Source organism: Hydra vulgaris, chromosome 12 (assembly GCF_038396675.1).
Source record: "Hydra vulgaris chromosome 12, alternate assembly HydraT2T_AEP".
In the NCBI taxonomy this organism is placed as follows: Eukaryota; Metazoa; Cnidaria; class Hydrozoa; order Anthoathecata; family Hydridae; genus Hydra; species Hydra vulgaris.
Genome location: NC_088931.1, coordinates 69,213,861 through 69,238,587, shown reverse-complemented (window position 1 = coordinate 69,238,587; position 24,727 = coordinate 69,213,861). Strand labels below are relative to the sequence as shown.

Genomic DNA, 24,727 nt, shown 5'->3' with positions numbered 1-24,727 from the left:
TAGTTTGCACCAACTTACCCCGTGGTGGGGTAAGTTGGCGCAAATTTTTTTTTTTTTTTTGAGGGCCCAGAAAAGCCCCAAGAATTTTTTTTTGTAAATGAATGCAAATTTTATAAGTTACCCTAATCCATACTCTTTAAGACTACACTTTAATATTTTTTAAAAAATGTACTGTTAGGGCTACAGAGCTCATAGAGTAAAAACCGAGCCAACTAGCCCCAGTCTCCCCTACAGTTATCAGGAGTAACTTAAAATTAGGCCAAATTAATTTTGTCAAAAATATTTATTCAAAATTGCTGAAATTTTACTCTAAGATGTAAAAAAGAAGTAGACAAGGAAAGAAGACTCAAAGTATTTTAAAAAGGGTTAAATATGATCAGGAGGTTGTAAATTTTACTAGGGTCCTCCTCCCTACCACCTTACCCCTGAGTAATTTCAACTAATTATGTTTTAAACTATTGTTTTGAGAACAAAATAAAAAATTTTGAAAAAAGTTAGTTAACATAATCTATATGTTTTATATTGCACCTAAATTGGAAAATAAGCTTAAAAATAAATATATCAGCATAATTGTCTTATTCATTATGTTCATATACATCTTCGTAATCTATTCTGTCAGTAACTAATTCATAATTTTCTTCACCTTTGTCTTCATTGTCATACTCATTGTACTCATTATCAGTTTCATTATCACTTTGGATTTCATCAATAGTATTTTTATTTAATTTTTTTAAGAAGTTCTAGAGTGCTCTTTGATAATTGAATTTTTTTAACTTTACTTTTATCTTGAGAAATTATTATAGCTGATATAATTGGATCACTTGTAATAAGAAGATAGTGAAGTTGGTATGTAGATAATATATGTATGTAATAAGAAGATAGTGTTGGTATGTAGATGATATATGTATGTAATAAGAAGATAGTGAAGTTGTACGGAGTCTAGTATCTTTTTTTGAATGGTGTAGTCTGAATTGTTTATTATCTTTATTTCTAGATTCTTATGCTTCCTTTAAATATAATTAAATTGGCAACAAGAACTTTGAAATTATTTCAGAACTGTGAAGCAATAACTTATGCTTAGATACAGGAATATAAAACCAGTTTTATTTTTCACAATAAAGCTTTGCTATTTTAGTACAATATTCACTTAATTTTATTGTATCTATCTTATAACTTCAATTTATTATGTTCAAAATGTTTGCTAAACGTTCAATTAATTCTTTATCTATGCCTGTAATAGAAGAATATTTATTATCATTTAAAGTTTCAGAACCACCTTGCCAAGGAAAATCTACTCTTAACCCTAATTCTTCAATGAATTTATTTTGTATAATTTTTTTTTTTTTTCCACAAACTTCTTTGTTGTCATTACAACGAATTTTTTTATTTCAAGTCTGCAAGAAATGTGTAACAAACATTCAAAACACCTTATACGAGCATGCAATTGAGAAAGACCTAATTTAATGTTATCTATATTCGAAGTTGGAGTTGGTTTTGAGCCACATGTAATAGAATTCATTTGTTTTGGAGAAGCTTAACATATCTTACAAACTTGTTGTGAAGAAATTGAGCATATTGTATTGGCAGCCTTACTGTCAATCATTGTTAGTTTTAAATTAAATTTAAATTTAGTTACAATTACTTCTAAACCATTTATCAACTCAACTCTGAATCCTCTAGTAAATTTATTCGATTTTGAATAAATAAATTTACTAGAGGATTCAGAGTAATGAATCCTCTAGTAAATTTATTTGATTCATAAAATGAATTTATTTGAAACTCATGTTGGTCAGCAAAATCTAATTGACGATGGTTTAGGATTTGTCCAAACAGAAATGTTTCCGATTGAAAGATCCAAAGGAACAAAAGTGGTACTAAATAAATTAGAGTCTTTCAAGCTATCATTGTCAAATTTTTGTTTTTATACACTTTGACCAGTTGCGCCATCGAACCCCCATTTACAACTTGATATTCCTTTTGTTTTATCATCATTCGCTAGTTGCATAATTTGAATTATGATTGAATTTGAAAAAAACGAATTATTGTGTGATTAAGAAGATTTTAAAGTTTAATTTCAGCATTTTGCTCACTAAATATAATACTGTCAGAATAGCATTGTTTTCTAGCTAATAAAATATCACTATACAAAGTATATATACTTGCATTTCTTTCCTTAGCTGTAATTCTTATTTTCTGATAAGCTCTTTGGGACAAACCAGCTGAGACTATCAAGGCCAAACCCTCTTTTGGAGATAATTTTATAATAGACTTTTCATTTTTAATCATATTAACTACTTTATTGGGTTGACTTGGAGAAGAAACCATTGAATCTCCTTGAACTTACTATAGCAGATAAGATCAACTCATCATAAGTATGGTTTGTTTTCATTTTTTCACTCTTTCTTCTTTTTGTTCTGCTGCTTGATTGTTCTGATTCACAGCATTTTCTTCCAGGTGTTTTCTTTTCATTTTGATATGTTATGTTATTAAAAGTTGATTCAATGGAATGTTCTTCTAATTTTTATAGAATAACTAGATTTGATTCAAGCCTACATGCTTCTTTAATTTCAAAGCAATCATGTTGTAGATTATTATTATAAAGTTTCTGTTTTAAATTTTGAATAAAATTTTCCATTATTTTTAGTATACTTTTATATTGTTTGGAAGAACGCATGTCTGTTTGATTAACTTCTAAAATGTAATCAAAACGTAAATTTTGAAGCAATTTATTTTTATTGATTAAAACTCTGTCTTTAATAATTAAATAAAGCTGATGTTTAGTAAACTTTATATTCATTTTATACTAAAGTGACTGAAAAATTATATTAACTTTTGTATGCATTTACTAATTTATATATACGATTTATATATATATATATATATATATATATATATATATATATATATATATATATATATATATATATATATATGTATGTATATATATATATGTATATATATATATATATATATATATATATATGTATATATATATATATATATATATATATATATATATATATATATATATATATATATAAATTAGTAAAAATACATATCTAACTTTTGCCTTCAACAACATGTTTAATCATCAGTACCTACTGATGAACTTCCCGATGAACCAACTGATGGTGAAACAAGTTGTGGAACACAAAAGTTACCTAAGCATTTTTGCAAACTTATTATTGCTCTGTTCTTATATATATATATATAAATATAATAAAACTAATATAGTTTTTATATATTTATATATATATATATATATATATATATATATATATATATATAAATATATATATATATATAAATATATATATATATATATATATATATATATATATATATATATTTATATATATAAATATATATATTTATATATATATATGACATAGATAACTACATGTACTAGCATAATATAAAATTCAAATTAAAAAATTATATATATACATATCCTGCAACATAGATAGCTACTTAAGCTATGTACTAGAATAAAATAAAATTCAAATGAAAAATTTTTGTTCAGATGTGTCAGGAAAAACTCTCAATACATGATAGTTGAAGTTAATTACATCATGTAAGCTTTTACATTGCTAATTTTTTCTATAAAAGGAGCTTTTCAAAACTACATGATTTCCAAATGGAGCAAGTTGGGGCAGCTAACTTTTTTGTTTTGTATAGAATGATACAAACTCTCCTAGCGCCATAAAAAACAGTTTAAAATCGTTAAAAAAGTATTTTTTAAATTTAGTTTTTACAATTTGTTATAAATACATATTTAAATTTTTTTTATAAATTAAAATATAATTATCTATTATCTATTTTCTGTATTTTATAAAAACTAAAATATAGAGCTTTGTATATAGAGAGAAAATTAAGTTTTAATAATTATAAAATTTTAATGATGAAAAAAAACTGTTTTCGATCACTTTCTAACGTATACTAACGTTTAAATCTATTATTTTAGTATTTATTTTTTTATACCATTAGAATTGTAAGAAACTGTAGAAAATAGTTAGCTAATAACATTATTGAAATTACGCTACTCAAAAAACTGTATTTGGGCCAAATTTTAAGTGTTTCTGAATCACTGTGCAATGTATCAAACTCATTCATTCAAAGTTTAATTACTAGAAATTCTCTTTTAAATATATTCTCTCGCACAATAAAAAGAATCTATTCAAATATTTTTTTTTTCTATTCTTTTCTTACGTATTCTCTAATTCTTTCATTTTTTGTTACGGATTTTATATCCATATAAATCAGTTTCCTTTTTGCAACATATTCTGATTATTTTGCAAAAATGTGAGACACGTCTATATTGAGTAAATAGGACATCGTGGTTATCAACTAACTAATAATTCTTCTTGTTAAACCTCTTTTTTTTTGTTCATTTTAATATTGTTCAAAAAATAAATTGCTTCAGACAAAATAGAAAATTTTTCCATTACCCTTATTCAGTTTTGTGAAAGTATAATATCAATGTAAACATAAAACATCAGGTTGGCAAAGTACATATTAATTTACTCTGTTAAAAATTGTTTCAAGTAGTTATACAAAGATATTTCAACTCCTTATTGTTGGAGTCATTTTTCAATCTGAAACATTAGAAGTCACTGTACTGCAAAGATAAACTAATTTTTAGTTTGATTTTGAATTTCTTGCATTAGGTAGTTTTCTCAATTTTTTACAAAAATTACTTTTGTTTCTTTTCATATGTGCAAACACACCTTTGCCATACCCAAATTTTGAGTGTCAAAATATTGTATCTGTAAAGATTCCTGGATAGCGCCTTTAAATTCTTTTCTGGTTTTAGCGTCGAGTTGTTTTTTAAAAAGCTTTTATAAGATTTCTAAACTAATTAATCTCAGTTTTTTTTTTTTGGTTTTGGTTTGACTCATTAAAAGTTCTATGTGACACTAAAAAAAGGAAGGTGGTAAGACCATTGAAAACAGGCTTATTTAAGCATTAGTTTGAATCATTGTTTAATTTTAATATAATTTGCACTTCTAATATATTTATCGCTAATAATATTTAAAAGAAACGCTATGAACATTGATAATCAACTATTTTTGTCTATAGTTATATTTTTTTTTAATATTTAATAAAAAATTTTTTACTAAGTATATTAACTTTCTCACATTTAGATTGTTGTGTAGTATCTAAATTTTTATATTTTATCTGCATCATTAAGCTTTCACAGCTTAATGATGCAGATAAAATATTTAACTAACATGAATTTTTTATGTTGTAGGCAACAATGAGAAGTTTGAAGGTTATCAAGTTAGTAATGATCAAAACAATACTAATCATTATTTAAATGGTAAACTGATTGCTGGTCAAACATATACATTGTTTCAAAGAAATATTCTAGATGATGTAATTTTTAGACACTTATAATATAAATAGTATTGAACTTATTTATTCTCTTATTTGTAAACTAATTGCTAAATAAACACAACTTTTTAAGGAGTTATTGTAAAGTCTTCTAAATGGTTTTATGTTATCATAATAAGTTGACTATTATACGTCCTCTTTCAATTTTTATGAGTTGACTATTGTAATCTTTCTTTCAATTTTTATGAGTTGACTGTTGTAATCTTTTTTTCAATTTTTATGAGTTGACTGTTGTAATCTTTCTTTCAAATTTGATGATTTGACTATTGTACTCTTTTTTTTAATCAGTGAAATACTGTATTCTCTTTTTTTTACAATTGGTAAAAACTGTTGAAAAAAAAAGTATGCAAAGTATATGCAAAAAAAATTTTTACTTACGTGAATTAAATTTTTTTATTAACATTGTTTTAGGGTCGTATATACACAAGTCCATGGCTACCTGAGTTTATTGGTAAATTAAAATTATTATTTCTTGTGTTGACAATCTGTAAATAATTATTATTACTTGTTAATACTGTAACTTAGACATAAATATATTATATTTAAAAAAACAAGATTAAGAAATACATATATAAAAGATTTTTTTTTTACCTAATGTAATGATTAAGTTATTAAGAATTCTTCAACAAAAGAAATGTATTATTAAATGAATATTAAATACTTAAAAAATAGTATTATTATAAAAACTGGGCAATTTCATAACAATCCTTTACAAAAATAAAACAATTTTGTAAACCTTTGATTCCAATCAGACCCCAAACCAAACAGAGTTTTGATTCACTATAATAATTTTTTTTTTTTATTTCATGATTTGGATAAATTTTAATAATTGTCTTTTTTTTTTTTTAGCTTCTTCCAAGTTTACTGCTTCAATAGGAAAATCATCAACACACTCATATCTTTTTGGATTAATTGTGATACCTGTTTTATTTTGCGGTTTGATTGCTTTTTTAAAAATGTAAGTTATATAAGTTACATCACAAAAAAAGAAAAAGAAAAATAAAAATAAAAAATAATAATATAGTATTTCTTCACAAAACCTTTTGATATAAAAAATATTTTTGATATTATAACAGTCCAAGAATTATGTATTATTTTAATTATAAATGAATTGAGTATTTTTTTTTTTAAGCTTTAGGAGCTTTTGTAGTGTTGTGTTGTATATTTCAATTTTTTTTTTCTGCCAACAAGGTAATTGTTCCAAACTTATTTAGGAATTTCAGGATGGTGTTTGATATATGTTGTCTAAGTCTTCGTTTAAATTGCAGTTTCTCTTGGTACAAACAAATGTTTGAGAATTCAGAACATTTTTTCACATTTGAATTTAATATTTTCTTATAAATTTGGTGATTTCTAGAATTACCCTGTTGACTATGCCATCCAATTGGATTTTGTTTGTAAAGTAATCATATTTCATTGGTTTAACTTTGACATTCATGACTTAGCATTATTTCACATTTAGTTCCAAATTTGCATTTTTTTAATGCTCTAATTTATATCAGGATCAAAACTTTTTTTCTTTGCATTTTCACAGATATTCATAATGTTTGTAAATAGTTTTTATTTTGTAACTACCTTGTTGCTGTGAACTTTGTGTAGCTTTTATATAAATATAACAAATAGCTAAAAAATTTTGCTTAAGCAGTACACTTCAATACTTGAGGTATAGAAATGTTTATAATGCTGTGTGCCATTTCATGATTTTTAATTGGAGCCAGTGTAAATCATTGTTCTTGTTGGATAATGTGATCTCTTTAACTAATGTGATCTCTTTAACTAATGTGGAATCTTATGGATACTGTAATAACTCTAGCTCTAGAATTATTTTAATTTTGTTCTTTGTTAATAGTATTGGAATATTTAAATTCATTAGAACATATTTATGAAACACATTGTATTTTTGTTTGTATTTTTTTTTACAGGAGGAATAAGTTTAATAAAGACAATTTAGTGCAGTCTAAAGTAATCCATAATCAAAATAATGAAGATGCGATGCAATATCAGGGTAAAATTTATTGTAAAGTGTGTACACGAAATAAATGTGAAAGAATAAGCACGTCATTTTTTTTCAGTGGTTGTATTAAAATCTTTTTAATTGTTTTGTATTTTGTTTACAATGTGTAGTGGTTTCAAAAAAATATGTTAGTTTTTGGATTTAACTTGAAATTAGTTTTAAAAATGACAAAAGAAGAAGACATAAGAGGAAAAATTATGTACAAATGTTTACAAAATCCTAATAGTAGCTACAATTCAATAGCAAAATCGTTGCAAATACATCCATGCACCGTTAGTCGTGTTATTCAATGTTTTTATTTTATTTTTCAAACAAAATTGATCAAACGCAAATCTGTTGGTGGAAGAAAGGAAGGTTTTAAAGATATAAAACTAATTAGTAAACTGGTTAACAGTTTTAAGAATAATCCAAGCCTTTCAGGGAATGTGCAAAAATATATGGATTTTCTCATAGTTTTGCAAAAGTTAGAAACAAACATGGTTTTCATTCTTTCAAAGCCCAAAAACGGTCCAACCGTTCTGAAACTCAACAAAAAATTGCAAGAACCCACGGCAGAAAGTTGTATGACAATTTTATTTCTAAAAATTTCTGTATTATTGAAGATGATGAAACTTATATCAAGTACGATCATCAACAAATACCTTGTGCTGTTTATTATATTGCCAAATATAGAGGAAAAGCAGATAAGAAATTTAAATACACAAAACATAACAAGTTCGCTAAAAAAGCTTTGATTTGGCAAGCTATTTGCAGTTGTGGCAAAAAATCAGCACCTTATATTTCTCAGTCTACACTTTCTGGTTAAATATATGTTAAAGAATGTTTACAAAAATGCCTTTTACCTCTCATTAAATCACACAGTAACAGACCTGTTTTCTGGCCTGATTTAGCTTCAATTCATTATTGTAAACTAGCTATGGAATGGTATAAAAAGAATAATGTGAAATTTGTGCCTAAAACAGAAACTGCTCAGAATTGAGAGTTATCAAAAAGTATCGGGCTATTATTATAAGAAAAATGAAAAAAAAATAAAAAAGCTTTGCAGAAACATTAAAGATAATAAAATATCATTTAAAAAACCATCAAATAGTTTTGATTCTTATTCTGTGCGCAAGCTTATGGTACCACTAAAGCAAAAGCTCAAAATTTTATTATATTCCCACAGAAATAATTAATTTTTCTTTTTTAATGTTTGATCTTCTCATATTATTGTATTAAAATTATTACTTGGTTCGAAATAAAAATTGAGGAGTATTTTTTTTTAGTTGTTTTCCTACTTTCACATTTATTTCGTGTACACGCTTTAATTTATTGTCTTGTTTGCATTATAGTTTTTGTTTATTTTTTTTGTTAAATGAAACATATCTTATTTTGATAAAATAACCTTTATTTTGGTGGTTTTTTACAGAATTGTCTTTAAAATACAATAATCCCTACACTGCCTTACAAACTGTTCAGAAATGGCCACCAGTGTCTGTTAATGCTTTTGTTGCTTATTACTTAAATGTAAAAAAAAATGATTACAAAGATCTTGTGACACAATATGAAAGTGTTTCTAAAAACAAAATATATCCACATACTGAAGCTACAAAATATCCACATAAAAATAGATATGCGAACATTGTCCCATATGATCACTCACTGGTCAAATTAGTTCCAGATTTCACTAATTATGAAAATACTTACATAAATGCAAATTACATACCCTCCTACTCCAAAAAAGTAACTTACATTGCAACCCAGGCTCCTAAGAATGAAACTATTGTTGACTTTTGGCGAATGATTTTTCAGGAAAAGCCTAAAGCTGTTATTATGCTTACTAATCTGGTTGAAAATGATAAAATAAAATCTGCTCAATATTGGCCAGAAAGTAATGAAGAATATGGTGGCCTTAATGTTTGTGTTACAAAAACAGAAAACTTTGCTGATTATTTTATTCGTTATATTTCGTTAAATTTCAAAGAAGTAAATCATCATTTTATTCATATGCAGTTTACATCTTGGCTTGATAATGGTTGTCCCGAATACCCAACAGTGTTACTAAATTTTTGCCATCGATTTCGAGGTTTAGTGCCATATTCAGATAAATCTCTAACTGTTGTGCACTGCAGTGGTGGAGTTGGTCGTACAGGTGTTTTCATTTTACTTGATGAAATGTTACAGTTAGTTAAATCAGAACAAAAAGTTGATATTTTCAACTATTTTGAAACTATTCGTCAAAACAGAATGCAAATGGTTCAATCAATAGAGCAATACATATTTGTTTATGATGCAATTTATGAAGCAGTAACATGTGGTCAAACTGGCATTTCAATATCAAATTTTCCAACAACTCTTAACAATCTACTCATGAAAGATTTTTCTTCTGGAAAAAAACTGATTGAGGATGAATTTAAAATTCTTAAAAGCATTTCTCCAGTTCGAGAAAGTTGCTCTGATACAGCAATGAAGGCTGAAAATTTGGGAAAAAATCAATACTCTCAAATTTTGCCTGGTAAGTAAGAATTTTTTATTTTTGCTTTTCTTTTTTTTTTGTTTTTTGTTTTCTTAGATTTTTACACAGTTAAGGATAGCAATTTATATAAAATATAATGGCTACTGAATATCAGCTCAGTTTTGATATTTGTTTATTACATGATTATATTTTAGTATTGTAAACTATCATTACAAATATGAAAAAAAAACTATTGTTAAAAAAATTTTTTATATATTTATTTTATATTGACTAGTACCTACTTATACAATGAATATGTGTAAACAAACCAGCTCATGTTGCTGGCAGATGGTGTGTTTATGCACCTTCGGTATTACATCATCGTACTGATGAACCCTAAATTGTGAAACATATTCATGATTGTAATAAGCACTGAGTTAGTTAGACAATTATACACCATTTATTTATTATAGACCAATCACTATGCCAGTAGTTTTTAACTGAATTGTGAATTGTTTAACTGAATTACAATATTGTGGTTCATACATTTTTTCTTATATTTTAATGAGTCGTTCTTTAACTGATTCCATTCTTTATCTCAACAAATCTTTTATTCATCCTTGTATTGAATACTGTTGTCATAGTTAGGCTGGTCTAACGATGCTCTTTCTTTTTTAGACAAGGTCTAAAAACTAAATGTAAATTTTTGACTTATAAATAAAGTAAAAAGCATCAAATCCTATTTGAACAGGATTACAACAGTTGCAGTTAAATAATTTTTGGTTTGAAGTTTTGGTTGAAGGAACAAGAAGTTAAATCTTGCTTGAGCATCAACTATTAAAAGATAGATTAAAGATATTAAAAGATATTAAAAGAAATGACAGTTGTAGTATGTCCAGTTACACATACAATGATTTTCTTGACTTTGTTGAAAAAAGAAAATTCATCATTATAAGAACCAGCTCATATATGACAACAGTATTCCATACAAGGAAAAATAAAAGATTTACTGAGGAAAGAATTAGAATCAGGATTAAGAGATTGGTGAGAGCAATAAAATTAGGGAGCCTTAACAGATACTAATATTGCTATTGATTGTATATATGATTTTAAATGAGGTCTCTAGTGGAAAATAATATGAAAAAGCATAAAGTAGAGGACTAAGTATCAACAATATTGTGATAATTGTTAGCAAGAAGCAACTTTATTTAGATTAGAATTCACAAGCCACTGCAAGTTTTAAGCTGCTGCAGATTGGGATCACATTGAAGATCAGTTCTAAGCAATTAAAAAGTCTAAAAGGTTTTTTAATTGCTTGAATGCACATATACACACACACACAAACACCCACAAACATACATACATACACATGTCAAAACTAGAGGATATAGTTGTATACATACAACTTTATGAAATTTAGGAGTATGATTATTAGTAATTAGTTATATATTAATATTATAATATGAATTAGTATATATAAAAGAAACAATTCAGAATCACTGTTGGAACCTTGTGGTAGCTCTAATGTTTCTAGAAATAATCAAGGACAACTTTATTATTGCAGTTAAAATAATAATGATTCAACATATTTAATAGCTTTTTCAGATTCACAGTCTAAAAAGAGCTTATTGAGATGTTACATAACGAAAATGTAGTTTTACTCAATTTTCATATTTACATTGTTAAAAGTTAAATTATATCAGTTGCGTATTTTAAAGTACCGCATTGTAATTGGATTTCATTTGAAACCACATTAAAAATTATTTAAAGTCTTTTCCTTTATAAAATATCTTTAATTTAATCAATATTATTATAAAAGAAGTTATTAATGAGATTTAAATATTTTGTTTAAAAAAAAAAATTCTTTATTTTAAAGAACTTTTTAAAATATAGAAGTAGTATAACTTGAAATTTTTTAAAGTTATACTATTTATTTCTTAAAACATTTTAAAACAACTTTATTGTCTTATATTTTCTTTCTTGCAATTTAGTTGTTGCTTTTTTAAATAAGGGGGCAATTGTTCAAGGGTTAATTTCTTAATGGTCAATAAATAATAAAAAGCTATAAACAATTTTTTTTTTTAATTTTGGCTTTAGTAAAATCTTCGCCTACCACTCATAATGATAATGATAATGTAAAAGCTTTTGTTAAAAAGTAATTTCAAAATTAAAAAAAATCCTCTTTTAATAAATTTGTTACATTGCTGTTAATAATTGTTACATAAATAAATTAATAAATAATAAAAATATGAAACTATAACCAAACAATAATTGTATGTAAAATGGACATAAAAAAACTCAAATTAAATTTGATAAAAAATATTTACTTTAACATGTTTGAAAATTTTAAAAGTTATAAAAAAATGCTGCAATACAGTTTAAAAGCATTCTAAATGAAAGAAAAATTAAATTTAGTAAAGTAAATTTAAATTTAATATTATATAATAATATTTAATGATAAAATACTTAATAAATAAAAAGCAGAAAAAAATGTATTTAACTATCTGTTTTTTTTTCTATAAAAAAAATGATTTCACAATTGCAGTAAAAATGTTTTTTACAACAGTTACTGCTTAATGTTTTTATCCATATAATATTTAAAAAAAATTTTTGCATAACAAAAATCGTTTAATGAGTACAAGTCCCATGGCGTGCCATTTTGTACATAAAATTTGAATGGCGAAATGCTTCTTACAAAAGATTTTATCAAAAACCTTTTATATATCAATAGTTGTTGGCATGCCGCTTCCAACTAATGCAGAGTAGAATTTTTTTGTTATTACTGTTAACAAGTCAACAGTAGAATGTTATTACTGTTAACAAGTCAACAGTAGAATGTTATTACTGTTAACAAGTCAACCGTAGAATGAATTGAAGTAGAAGAAAGGTAGTAGAACAGTAGTAGAACAGTTTCAACAGAAATAGAACAGTAGAACAAAGTATTATAAACTCAGTATTATGAACAGAATAGTATGAACAGAAGTAGTATGAACAGAAATAGAACAGTTGAACAGAGGAATGAAATCTGTGACTGTAACACTCACATGAAATCTGTGAGTGTAACACCACAAGAAGTAACGATACTTAGGATGATGATGAATTTGATTTTTAAAGATGGAATAACTTAATAATATAAATGAAAATAGTAAAAATAAATAAAATCTCAAAAAATCTTTTAAAAACTTTTCAAAAATGTATTAATTTAATCAGGCGTTGAATTAATTTATGAATCAATTTTAATCAATTAACAAATCATGTGTCATTAAATACTTTACTTATGTTTGTTTCTAAATTTAATTTTTGAAATTGTCCTAAAAACTTTGCATTTCTTAATTATTGCTGATTGTACACCAGTGATTATTCACGGTAATGTTAACTTTGGTTTGATATGTAGATGTAGAGGATAAGAATGAAGTTTCCATTAAAAAGAGTTTTTGTGGTTTTTACTTAATTAAAGGTTCAACAGAATTAACCAAAATGATTATTGAATCTCTAGAACAAAATAGTTTGTCAATCCAAATAATATGACTTATGATAATATAAATATGCAAGGACTAAATATTGGTATACAGTAAGGGTCTGCGTCTTGAAATAAAAAGTCTTGTTAAACTCATTTTAGCAAGACAAGACAAGACAATACCAAGACAAGACAAGACAATACCAAGACAAGACAAGACAATACCATTTCAGTCTTGTCTTGAAAAGTCTTGAATGAATCAAGACCAACCTTTAAAAATAACTAGTAATTCAAGAAATAACAAGACTTTTCTTGGTATTTTTTAAATCAAGACTAGACTAATCAACCTGAAAGATTTCTACAATGAGTTCACAAATTTAACCTTGTACTAAGGGGTCATCAATAAAGTACGTCACGCTAACTGGGGGGAGGGGAAGCAAAATTTTGTGACAAGGAGAGGGAGGGTTTTAGTCGAATGTGACATCACAAAAATTATTTTATTATTACAGTTTAATTACTACGCGTTCAATTGAAGGAATGTTTTAGATTGTCCAAATTTTTACTCACTCTTCTTATTTTTATGCGTATTTTAAATAGTTTTAAGTTCGCAAAAGCTGCTATCATGTTTTTGAAGACATTAAAGCGCAGCGATGCAAAATCATTAAATTAAGAGTGTATAAATTAAGTTTAGAATTTTAAATTCAGGGTTTAAATAAGTAAATAAAACATTTTTAAAAAATTATAATAGATAACATAATAACATGTAAGTTAATTATCTTTTATATTATTTATTTTTGTGGTTCTTATGTTTTTAAACATTAGAGTTTTAGTTCCGTGCACATTTAAACAAGAATATATTATAATTTAAATAACTAAATAAATATATAATAACTAAGTTAAATAGACTTGCTCGTGCTTTTTTTAATAACATTGCATCTAATTCCGTTCTGTAGCTAGCCAAATTTAAATGCAACAATTGAATTGTCTCAGTATTTTATTTCAAAGAAATAGTAAGTGAAACTATGCCTCGCCCACGTGGAATTTTGTGGGTGCACTTTAAACATGTTCAAGAAGCTGGTGAAGTGGCTACAGCAAAGTGTAAGAAATGCTTTAAAACATTTTCCATCAAAACTCTAATACATCTGGGATGCTGAAACATCTTAAGGTTATGCATCCTCAAATCTTCAAAAATGTTCTGAAGTCTAAAGTCTTAACCAAAGAAGTGCAGAAGAAGCATTTGAAGAAATTGATGTGGTTGAAGAACAGCTTTGTGAAAACTCACGTCCAGAAACAAAAAGGCCAAGCAGATCATTCATCTGAACAAGAAACACAACAGACCCTGTGGTAAATTTTCATTTTTCAAATATGATTAAAACGATTATTAAGAGATGGATGAGTGCTTTATCTGTAAAATAATTTAACCTGTAGGATTGCCTTATATTTTCCTGAGTGAGTCAACTTTTCAATTATTTTTTTGATACTTTTATAGTGCTTTCACCAAGTATAAAACCAATGACAGCAAACAACTGAGATGGGATCTCGAAATAATGAAGTTCCTTGCAAGAAACGACTTGGCCTTCAATCTTGTGAACACACATGGTACAAAGGACCTCTTCCAGTTTGCAGACCTTAGGCTCACTGTCAAGACAACTACAACATTTAGTAGATTCAAGCTTTTACTGTTGTATGAGAATGTGAAATTTGCTGTTGACAAGGTTTTTGCAGATGAGTTACATCACTGCAGTGCAATTGCAGTCTCAACCGACATCTAGACATCAAGGTCAAATGATTCTTATCAATCTTTGGCCATTCATTTCATCAATAAGTCATGGAAGCTGCAAAAGTTTGTTATGAATGCTTCATATTTTACAGGTAAATTTATGCTAGTATTAGACTTTTTTACTTTACATCTTTGTCTTAGAACAATTTCCCACACACAGAAAATTCTGATTTTTTTTAATGTCGAATTTCTATGGTTTCCTTTTGTGACCTAAAATTTGTCTAGAAAATTTTTAAAATTCTGATGTTTCATGTAATATTCAAAAGCTTTTTTGGCTTCTGTTGTGAAAGATCGTTTAAACACCAACAGATTCTTTCAATTTACCAAAAATGTTTTAGGTCGCCACACTGGTGAGGCCATTGCAAAAAAAATTGAGCAGTTGTTAAAAGAAGTTCCCCATGTGGAGAATCTGGAAGTTGTTGCTGTCCATGATTCAGCTGCCAATATGAAGAATGGAATGCAACGCAGCAACATCATCCATCGATCTCTTCCATGCTCTGATCATTTGTTCAATCTTGCAATTTCTGGAGCAGTTATAGCTTGCCAAGAGATGAATAGTGCAGTTAAATGCCGTACTGCACTTGCCTCAAAATCTCACAAGTCAACTCTTGCAAAGCAAAGGATTCAAAAAGAAATTGCTATGGACAAAGATGACCTTTATCATTTGTCAGGTATGAGCACAATTTTTATATTATAATATATGTTGGCAAAGAAGTGTTCAATAATAAAGTTACAGTATTTCTAAGGAATATTGTTTGAAGGTAAATTTTTCTCTTTTTTAGATGATGATGAAACCTTTGCCAAAATCATTACCCCAGTAGCAACTCATTGGAATTCTGTCACCATGATGATTGAAAGTGTGATGAAAATGCGCCGAACACTTTCCAGCATTTGGGACAATCTAGGACGAGATGATGGCAATTTGGCAGAGGTCATCCCAACAGAAGAAGATTTTGAGCTCTTTGAGGAGTGTCTGGATGTAATCTTACGTGTAGCAGAAGTATCTGAGGCCTTGTCTGCTGAAAACTACCCAACCATCAACGGAGTTATGTCTTTTTTATGACATTCAATCCACATGTCAAAAGAAACTGTCTCTGTCGTTGTCAAGAGGTGCTGAATCATTTGTTAAAATGTTAAGCAGTGAGCTCAACAAACGGTTCCCTAAATGTGGAGGAACGGTGGAGGCTTATGCTAAATCCTTTTTATTGTGGCATTGGTGTGGAATGCATAAGCAAAAACTTTCAAGAGATGTATAAAACGTTGATCCTCAAACATAAAAGTCATCAAACATGGCTCACCAAACAAGCTCAAGGTATTTAAAAACTTTTTTTGATTTTTTTGAGCTGAAAAGTTAAGTTTTTAACTAAGTTACTTTTTTGTATCTAAAAAGTCTCATATAAAATAGAAATAAATTGCTTCCAAAAATTTAATTGATCTGTCATAGCAAAAAAAGTTTGATTAAAAAAATCAATTCAGATTTTATTTAATTTTCAGCACAAGCTAATCAGGTCAAAATCAATGAAGAAGAAGATCCCTTAATGGCATTTGCTCTCTCACAAGAACTTCAAAAATCTTGGATGCAGCTCATCGTGGTCAAATCTCCAATTCAGACAGAATGGGATGAGTACAAATCCATGCTAAAACCAACAAAAGTTGATGGCCTGAACAACATTTTAAACTGGTGAAAAGCAAATGAGTTAAAGCTTCCACTTCTTTCAGCTGTTGCTAGGCATTGGCTTTGCATTCCAGAAATCATCTTTTTCTTCCGAACGGGCTTTTTCTTCATGTGGAAGCATTGTTTCGTGCAAGAGAACTAGACTTCAGCCTGAGAAAGTTGATAAACTTCTTTATATTCAGCAAAATTTTGACCGTGTTGAAATTCGTCAATGGAAGCTTATCTCCAAAGATAAGTTTGATGAAGCTCCACATCTCCATGAAGATAATGTCATCCCTGGGACAAGTACTGATTCATCAACCTTTAATCAGTGATGTGGAATGTTAATCATTTCAAGTTAAAACTAAACATTTACATACTGAAAACAGTTCTATGATTTTTTTGTGAAAAAATATGATAAATAAATATTTTGGGAAAAAACTAATTCCTTTTTTTAAATTTTTAAAAGAAAAATGCACTTGAAGTCTAATTTAGAAAACAATTTCAAGACTTAATTTTTGGTCTTAAAAAGTCAAGTCTTGATTTTCTTGAAATTATTTTTATGTAACAAGACCACTTTGAAAAAGTATTGATATGTCTTGAAACATTTCAAGACTATAATTCCATGTCTTGGTATTAGTATTGAAATAAATTTTTTACCAGACGCAGACCCTTAGTGTACAGGCTCCTATTCTTAAAAAAGTATCTGGGCGTTGAACTCCATGCAGTCATACATCAAGTCTATGAGTTATTGGTTTGTGAAATGCTCACCTAAAACTGCAATATTTTTCAACATCATTACTCAAATTTTTCATTCTTGTAAGAAAAACTGCAATAGTATTTACAGGTTGTGCAGTATTTGTAAATACTGCACAACCTGTAAATACTATACTGCACAATAACTTGTTTTTATTTTGAGGTGAAATGAAAATTTGTAATAATCTATTTCAAGTGGAGTAAAAAGAAATAGATTATTTGACAAATCAAAAAATCAATGAAGCAATTAATTGTATTAATTATTATTTTTTTTTTTGGTCATCATTAATTATTTCCAAAAGAAAAATTTAAGTAGGAGGTCAACAAAGAAATATTCTAATGTGCTACAGTTACATACAAAATTTAATGCTTTTAATACTGTTATTAAATCTTTCAGTTTATTGTTCGATATTAAAAAGCTCTCAACAGTTACTTAAGATATTGTAAATAAAAAATTATTCTAAGTTGACGATCGTTAAGGTTGAATAAACTTGCAATGGTTATAATTGAAACCAAATTGCTGTTAAATAAATATTGATGAGATATTCCATTGATACTTTTTTGCATGTAAGATCAACAAGTTCAGAAAATAAAAATTTTCTGAACTTGTTGAACATGCAAAGTTGAGCTTACACATCTTTACGGAAAAAAATTATTTTATAAATTTTAAAATTATATTCATTATTTTTTTCCAAAAAGGCGCCAATATATATATATATATATTTTTCACACTCATTCTGATTTTTTGTGCCAGTCTTCTGTAATGTATTACAGAAATTTGTGGAACATAATATGAGAACAAATTACTGGAACATATTACTAGAACAAATTAGTCAAATAATTTTTTGGAGATTTTCAAAAATTTAAGAGTCCTTTTATTTAAAAGATCTTGTTCAAATAAATTGCACTTTATTAAAAAGGTTGTCGATGAAATTTGAAAGTTTTAAAAGTTTTAATATTTTGATTTTGTTTATTATACTGGAACTAGAATGTTCAGTTTATGATGTTACTGCATATAACTTTATAGTTAATTCTTTGTAAAAGCAGACTTCCTTAAAAAACAGCTAAATATTTCAAATCTTCAAGACAAAATCATCATTGGTCCAATTAATTAAAAAATTATATCAACAATGGATTCTGCAGTCGTTTTTAAATTTGAAGAAATCAGTTAAGTGGATCATGAAAAGAGTTTTGGAACTTTTTGGAATAAAATTCTTTTATCGGTTTTAACTGCATTACAGGGTTATGCATCCGTCTTTAATATTTACATTATTATCACGGGAACCAAAATATGTTTAGGCTGGTTTTAATTCTTCAATTTTAAATTCTTTTAATAGCTGTTTTATTCAACTTTTAACTTTTAAGTTTTACTGACCATAACATTATTTTCTTGCTGATTTTTGAGACTTTTATTTATGTATAAATTATTTTATAGGTGATAACTTATTGGTATCAAATGATCTTTACCTTAATGCTGTTTTTGTTGACAGTTATAAAAATAAAAAAGCTTTTATAGCAACCCAGCGTCCATCTCAATCTACTGTCACAGAATTTTGGTATGTTCTAAAGAAACATAATGTTTCAACTATTGTCTACCTTACCTCCAGAAACGAAAAAAAAGAACCATCGTATTATAAATTTTATCCATCAGATTGTGATTTAAAACTCGATGGCGTCACTGTAAAGTTACTAGCTGAAGAAAAGTTAGAATCTGTAGTTAAAAGAAACTTGTCTGTGTCTGTTGAGGTATAGTTTTGAGACAGCTGTATGAAATTTTTTTTTTCTAAGAAAATAGCAGTGTTTATAAAATTTTATTTCTTTATTTCTTTATTTTTTTAAATAAGTTAAAGTCATAAATAATACATTATTAATCTACATTTTCTACTATATAGGTTAATAGCCTATATTCTTAGTTTTATACATTTATACATTCTTAATTATAGTTACTAAATATTTTTTCTAGTTTATTATAAATTATTCAACACTAAAAGTAATGATTTAGAATGAAACTATCATGTGCATGCTGGAGTTTAACTTTTGGTCTGATAATTGTTTACCAAGTTTTGACCTAATTTTACAGTTGATTACTGAAGTAACAAAATCACAGCAATATTTAGGAAATGATACTGTTGCAGTTGTTTGCAAGTAATATATATTTGTTGAACATTTTAGTTTTTGTTAGTTTTAATTAATATATGTATATATATATATATATATATATATATATATATATATATATATATATAAAACTATGAATGCGTGTTGAGATCTCTAACGTCACACTGAAATAGCCTACTGCCGGAGTCTGCATTACATACATTGACTATCTTTTAGCCTGCTGTCTCAGATGAGTGCCGCTATATCAACTGAGGGTTTGGCATGGGTCAGCAATCTTTCCTTTCATTATTCGTTTTTTTCTTTTTCTATGTACGCAGTGTAAATTAATGTCACGAAAATAATGGCAATTTGTTATCTAAGCACTAACCATGATCGAGACTAGGTTTTTTCAAACCGAGACAAGTTTGAGACGAGAAGTTAGTACTATTCGTGAGACCGAGAATGAGTCGAGACGAGAAATTTAACAATTTTTGAAAACAAATTTATTAAAATCCAAGTAAAAAAAAAAAAATGTAAACATGGTTTTGACAAATAAACACAAATGACATTTGTCAAATGTAAACAACTTTTTCAAATATTAATTCAGAATTTTTTTGCCAAACTTTTCCAACAAGATAATTCTCTGATTAAGATGATTTGTTCTACTTTTTCTGGGTGTAAGTTGTGTCTGGATGATCGGACGACATTTCCACCTGAGCTAAAAACTCTCTCTGATTTAGTTAAACTTGCTGGAATAGCTAAAATTTGTCTAGCTAATGAAGAGAGTTCTGGCAATGTATTTGAATGCAATTTCCACCAATCAAGAATCGGAAAGTCTTTTTTGGCATCAGGGAGATATTCATACTGGCACATTTCGCTCAAAATAGGATTCAGTTTAGATGTTGGCTCTTTTGTTTCAAGTCTGACATTTAACTTGCGCTTCAGTTTTGAATTAGGGGACAAATCTGCTGAAAAGACTCTGGCAACAGGTTCGCACTCAACATTATCCTTAACCTGTGAGGCTAACCATTCTTTTGTTGTTTGAAATTTTTTGAAGAGCTTCAAGTGAAGTCCCTTTAAAGCAGGATTTAAGTAGTTTGCTACAGCACTCAATAAGTTTCCAGTGTGACAAAGAGGAAATCTTTTCTCAATGCAGCTTTTCAAGTTTTTTGCATACAAGACACCGTAGCCATTTTTTCCATCCGTCTCAATAAATTGATCAATTTTGTCATGGATTAAATAAAGAGAATCGGCGACAGTGTTAATTGTTGGAATAGACTCAGCCGACCACGTTTCTGTAGCTTCTTTAAGTGGTGCCAAAATTTCTACTGCTCCCTCGATTGATTTCCACTGTGATGCACTGATGGTCTTTGAAGAAAAAATATCTTCATTTGCACATAAGCTGATAATTGCACTCTTTAGATGTAGGACAGAAGCCATGCAATCCAGTTCACTATTCCATCTTGTGTCAACAGATTGACGTAACTGTCTAAAATTGGTTCCTTGAGCGTCTGATTCTGATTCAAGCAACTCAGCTGCAACTGTTGACTGGTGAGTTAAAGAAGCCAAATCTTTGCATGTTTGCAACGCATCATCCATTCCAGCAGTCATTCCAAATGAGTCTCGAACTGTACATTGCAAAATATGATTGTTGCACAAGTATTGGTCAAGGCGCTTTGACAATTTGACTGCAAGTTTCATGTTTCTTGCCTGGTCGTTCACGCAGTACATTGGCAAATCAGCAGGCAAATTTAGTTTTTCTAAGAAAGAATCTAGCTTTCCTTCAATTAAGATACTTGTGTGTCTGCCTGGGAACTGTTGGACATGGGGTGTCCAGTGATGTAGTCTCCAATTTTCGTCAACAGCATGAAAAGTCCAAGAGATGTAGCTGTCTTGAGCTCTAGAAGTCCAAAGGTCAGAAGTAAATGCAGCACTTTTTAGATTTGGCGTAATCTCCGTTATTATGCTCTTCATTCCAGCCTGAACTTCTCTTGACCGAATTGAAAGCTTTCTTGAATATGTTGTTCTGTGATGATGGCTCAGTTTAGGGTTTGCAATGTCAAACAATTTCTTGAAACCTCTTCCTTCGACTGCTGAAAAGGATTCCAGATCAGTGCAAAAGTAATCCAGCATTGCAGAGTCAAACTGTTTTTGAATGGAATTGTCTTTGTCATATTTTGACTTTATTTCAAGCATTTCAACCATGGTTCGTTGTTTCTTCTTAGGAGGAGGAAGAAGAGAGTCGTCAGTTTTTTCAGAATACTCAACGTAATCTTGGCTGTGTTTTTTTTCGAGGTGACGATGAAGTCCGCTTGTGTTTCCATCTTTTGTTTTCAAAGACTTTTTGCACGCCTTGCATTCAGCACCGTCACTTGTTTTTTGAAAATATCTCCAGATTTTGTTTTTTCTTGGTGACATTTTTGATCGTTGAAATGAGGCAAGGATATTTCTTTTCAATATGAACAATATGTGTCAAGTTGAATTCCACTGGTAAACTAATGAAATTAAGTCGAAAGCGCACCATTTTATACAAAAAGTTTTTGTATTTAAAATTTAATTAAAAATATTTAAAATCTAGTTAAAATTTTTTAACTAGATTTTTAAAAAAAATCTAATTAAAAAATCTAAGTAAAAATTTAATTTGTTTTTGTCAAAAACAAATTAAATTTTTAATTAGATTTATTAAAATCACGGAGTCAAAATATTAATTAATTAAAAAAACAAGTTATTAAGCATTTTTTAAATTATAATAATTTTTAATTTGGAAAATAATATAATATTTAAGTCTCGTTCTACTTCTCGCGAGAATTTTCTATTTCTCGTTTCTCACGAGAAGTCCCATTTCTCACGAGAAACGAGAACGAGACGAGATCTCGCTCATGGTTACTAAGCACTTATTATATATATATATATATATATATATATATATATATATCTATATATATGTATATATGTATATATATATATATATATATATAGATATATATATATATATATATATATATATATATATATATATATATATATATATATATATATATATAGATATAGATATAGATATAGATATAGATATATATATAGATATAGATATATAGATATATTATCTTAATTGTATATATATATATTTATATATATATATATATATATATATATATATATATATATATATATATATATATATTTATATATATGTTTGTAATGTTTCCATATGACTTTAGCAACGTATTTAGTCGCTCTGGTATTTTTATTTCATGTTTTAATGCAATTGAGCAGTTGCAAATCGAAGGGCTAGTTGATATATTTCAGGTGGTGCTACGAACTCAATTAGCACATCCTCAATTTGTTCAAACTTTAGTAAGTCTGTCTATTTTAATAAGCGTTTATATTTTTTGCCTAATAAATATTTTGTTTTTTTATTTAAGAAATAGTTTAGTTTTGTTTTATTTTTAAATATACTTTACGAACAAAAAAAACTCTTTTTCAGTCTCAATACGAATTTGTTTACAAGTTGATAAACAACTATTTGGAAGCATTTTCCTATTATTTAAATCTTACATGAACTATTCAAAAAGAAAAACGTTCTAAACGTTTGTTATATAGAGATTACAAATTTTTTTGTTTAACTTTTTGTAAAGAAATAATATTATTTAGAGATTTTTTTTTGTTTTAAAATTATAAATATTTTACTGCTATTTTTGTGCATTTTTTATTAAAAAGATTTTTTAAAATATAATGAAAAGTTTTTTATATATTTTTATAACTATATATATATATATAAAGGATATATTTTAAAGAGTTAAAAAAAACTAATAATATAATATGTTCATATTTTAGAAAGATGTTTTTTTTTATTTTTGTTTTTTATAAACAATTTTTCATGATATTAAAAATATATAACTTTATATTAAAAATATAAATATAAGAATGTTAATTAAATTTTTTTATAGTTAACTTACTTAAAATCAAACTTCGTTTTAAAGCTATAACACATCCTTTCTCAGATTTGATGTAGTTAAGTAAAAATTAGTTAGGTCTCTGTCCTGTGTGTGAGGGGAATCAGTTGTTTAATTATATTTTTTTTACTTTTCAATGAGTTATACAATAATACGGAATCTGGGCTCTTAAATTTAATATATCTTACCATATTATATCAAATTTAAGAGCCCATATTCCGTATAAATCTGGCTAAAGTACAAATTATCACAGTAAACTGTTCTAAAATTGTTTTTTTTTTAATATTGTTACTATTCATATTTTGTTCTAAATTTTTTCAAAAAATATTCCGTTGTTCTCTAGATATTAGATTTCAAAGTTTAAATAAACTTTTTAGAAACATTGGCGAAATAAAGTCAAAAGCATATTTTAAGCAAACTAAAAATTAGGACAAAGTACATACAGATGGCTCAGCGCCAAACAAGCCTATATAATATGTTGAAATGAGATAATTAGACGCAAAGTTTAAAAGTTTTTAACAAAAGCCACTAAACCAAAAAAATTATAAGTAATTGCAATTCAGTGCACTTAAAAATTTTAAGTATAGTATATAGGTGTTTGCCAACACTGCATAAATCATTTTTTAATATAGACTAATATTTATTAACTTTGTTGTATAGACTGGTTTGGCGCTTAATCTCCCATACTTTTCAATGGATATTTTACTTGATTTTTGTTTATTAGCTTATTATTTTTTGTTCAGAATTGATGATAAAATAAGTAAACATTACAATTTTAAGAAAAAAGTAACATTTAACATAAATGATTTCTTTTTTTATTAGGAGCCGCTTTCTGTAAGATTCAGGCAGAGCTTGATAGTGATTGATAGAGCTTGATAGTGATTGATAGAGCTTGATAATGATTGATAGAGCTTGATAGTGACCCTCTTCAAAATTGATGTTTTTTGTTTGTTTTTAAGTTTTGTTGCTATTCATATTAAAAGCCAAAATATTTTTCAAAAAATAGGGGAGAGTGGGGCACCATGATACATGTAATTGTGGAGGCATCTTAAGAGTTGTGACAACCACTTTCATATAGTGAAACAGTTACTACTAGAGCTATGTTTTGAAAAAAAAATTGTATCATTTGACATCATCAGGCCTGTCTGGGGTCAAAATTTGTGTTTTTTTAATGACAAAATAATTTAT

The 24,727-nt window shown here is 27.2% G+C and overlaps 1 protein-coding gene across 3 annotated transcripts in view; it reads left to right on the top strand.

The window, feature by feature from the left end:
* LOC136088964 (receptor-type tyrosine-protein phosphatase S-like) overlaps positions 1–23,319 on the top strand; it is a 193,246-nt gene extending 169,927 nt beyond the window's left edge. For all 3 annotated transcript variants that reach the window (XM_065814252.1, XM_065814254.1, XM_065814253.1), the window contains 9 exons: positions 5,252–5,376; positions 5,806–5,845; positions 6,244–6,352; positions 7,317–7,399; positions 8,817–9,902; positions 18,925–19,235; positions 19,492–19,634; positions 22,805–22,940; positions 23,071–23,319. In XM_065814252.1, the coding sequence (XP_065670324.1) occupies positions 5,252–5,376; positions 5,806–5,845; positions 6,244–6,352; positions 7,317–7,399; positions 8,817–9,902; positions 18,925–19,235; positions 19,492–19,634; positions 22,805–22,940; positions 23,071–23,145 (2,108 nt within the window). In that variant the 3' untranslated portion in view covers positions 23,146–23,319. The remainder of the gene's footprint in view (positions 1–5,251; positions 5,377–5,805; positions 5,846–6,243; positions 6,353–7,316; positions 7,400–8,816; positions 9,903–18,924; positions 19,236–19,491; positions 19,635–22,804; positions 22,941–23,070) is intronic.
* The last annotated feature ends 1,408 nt before the right edge of the window (positions 23,320–24,727 follow it).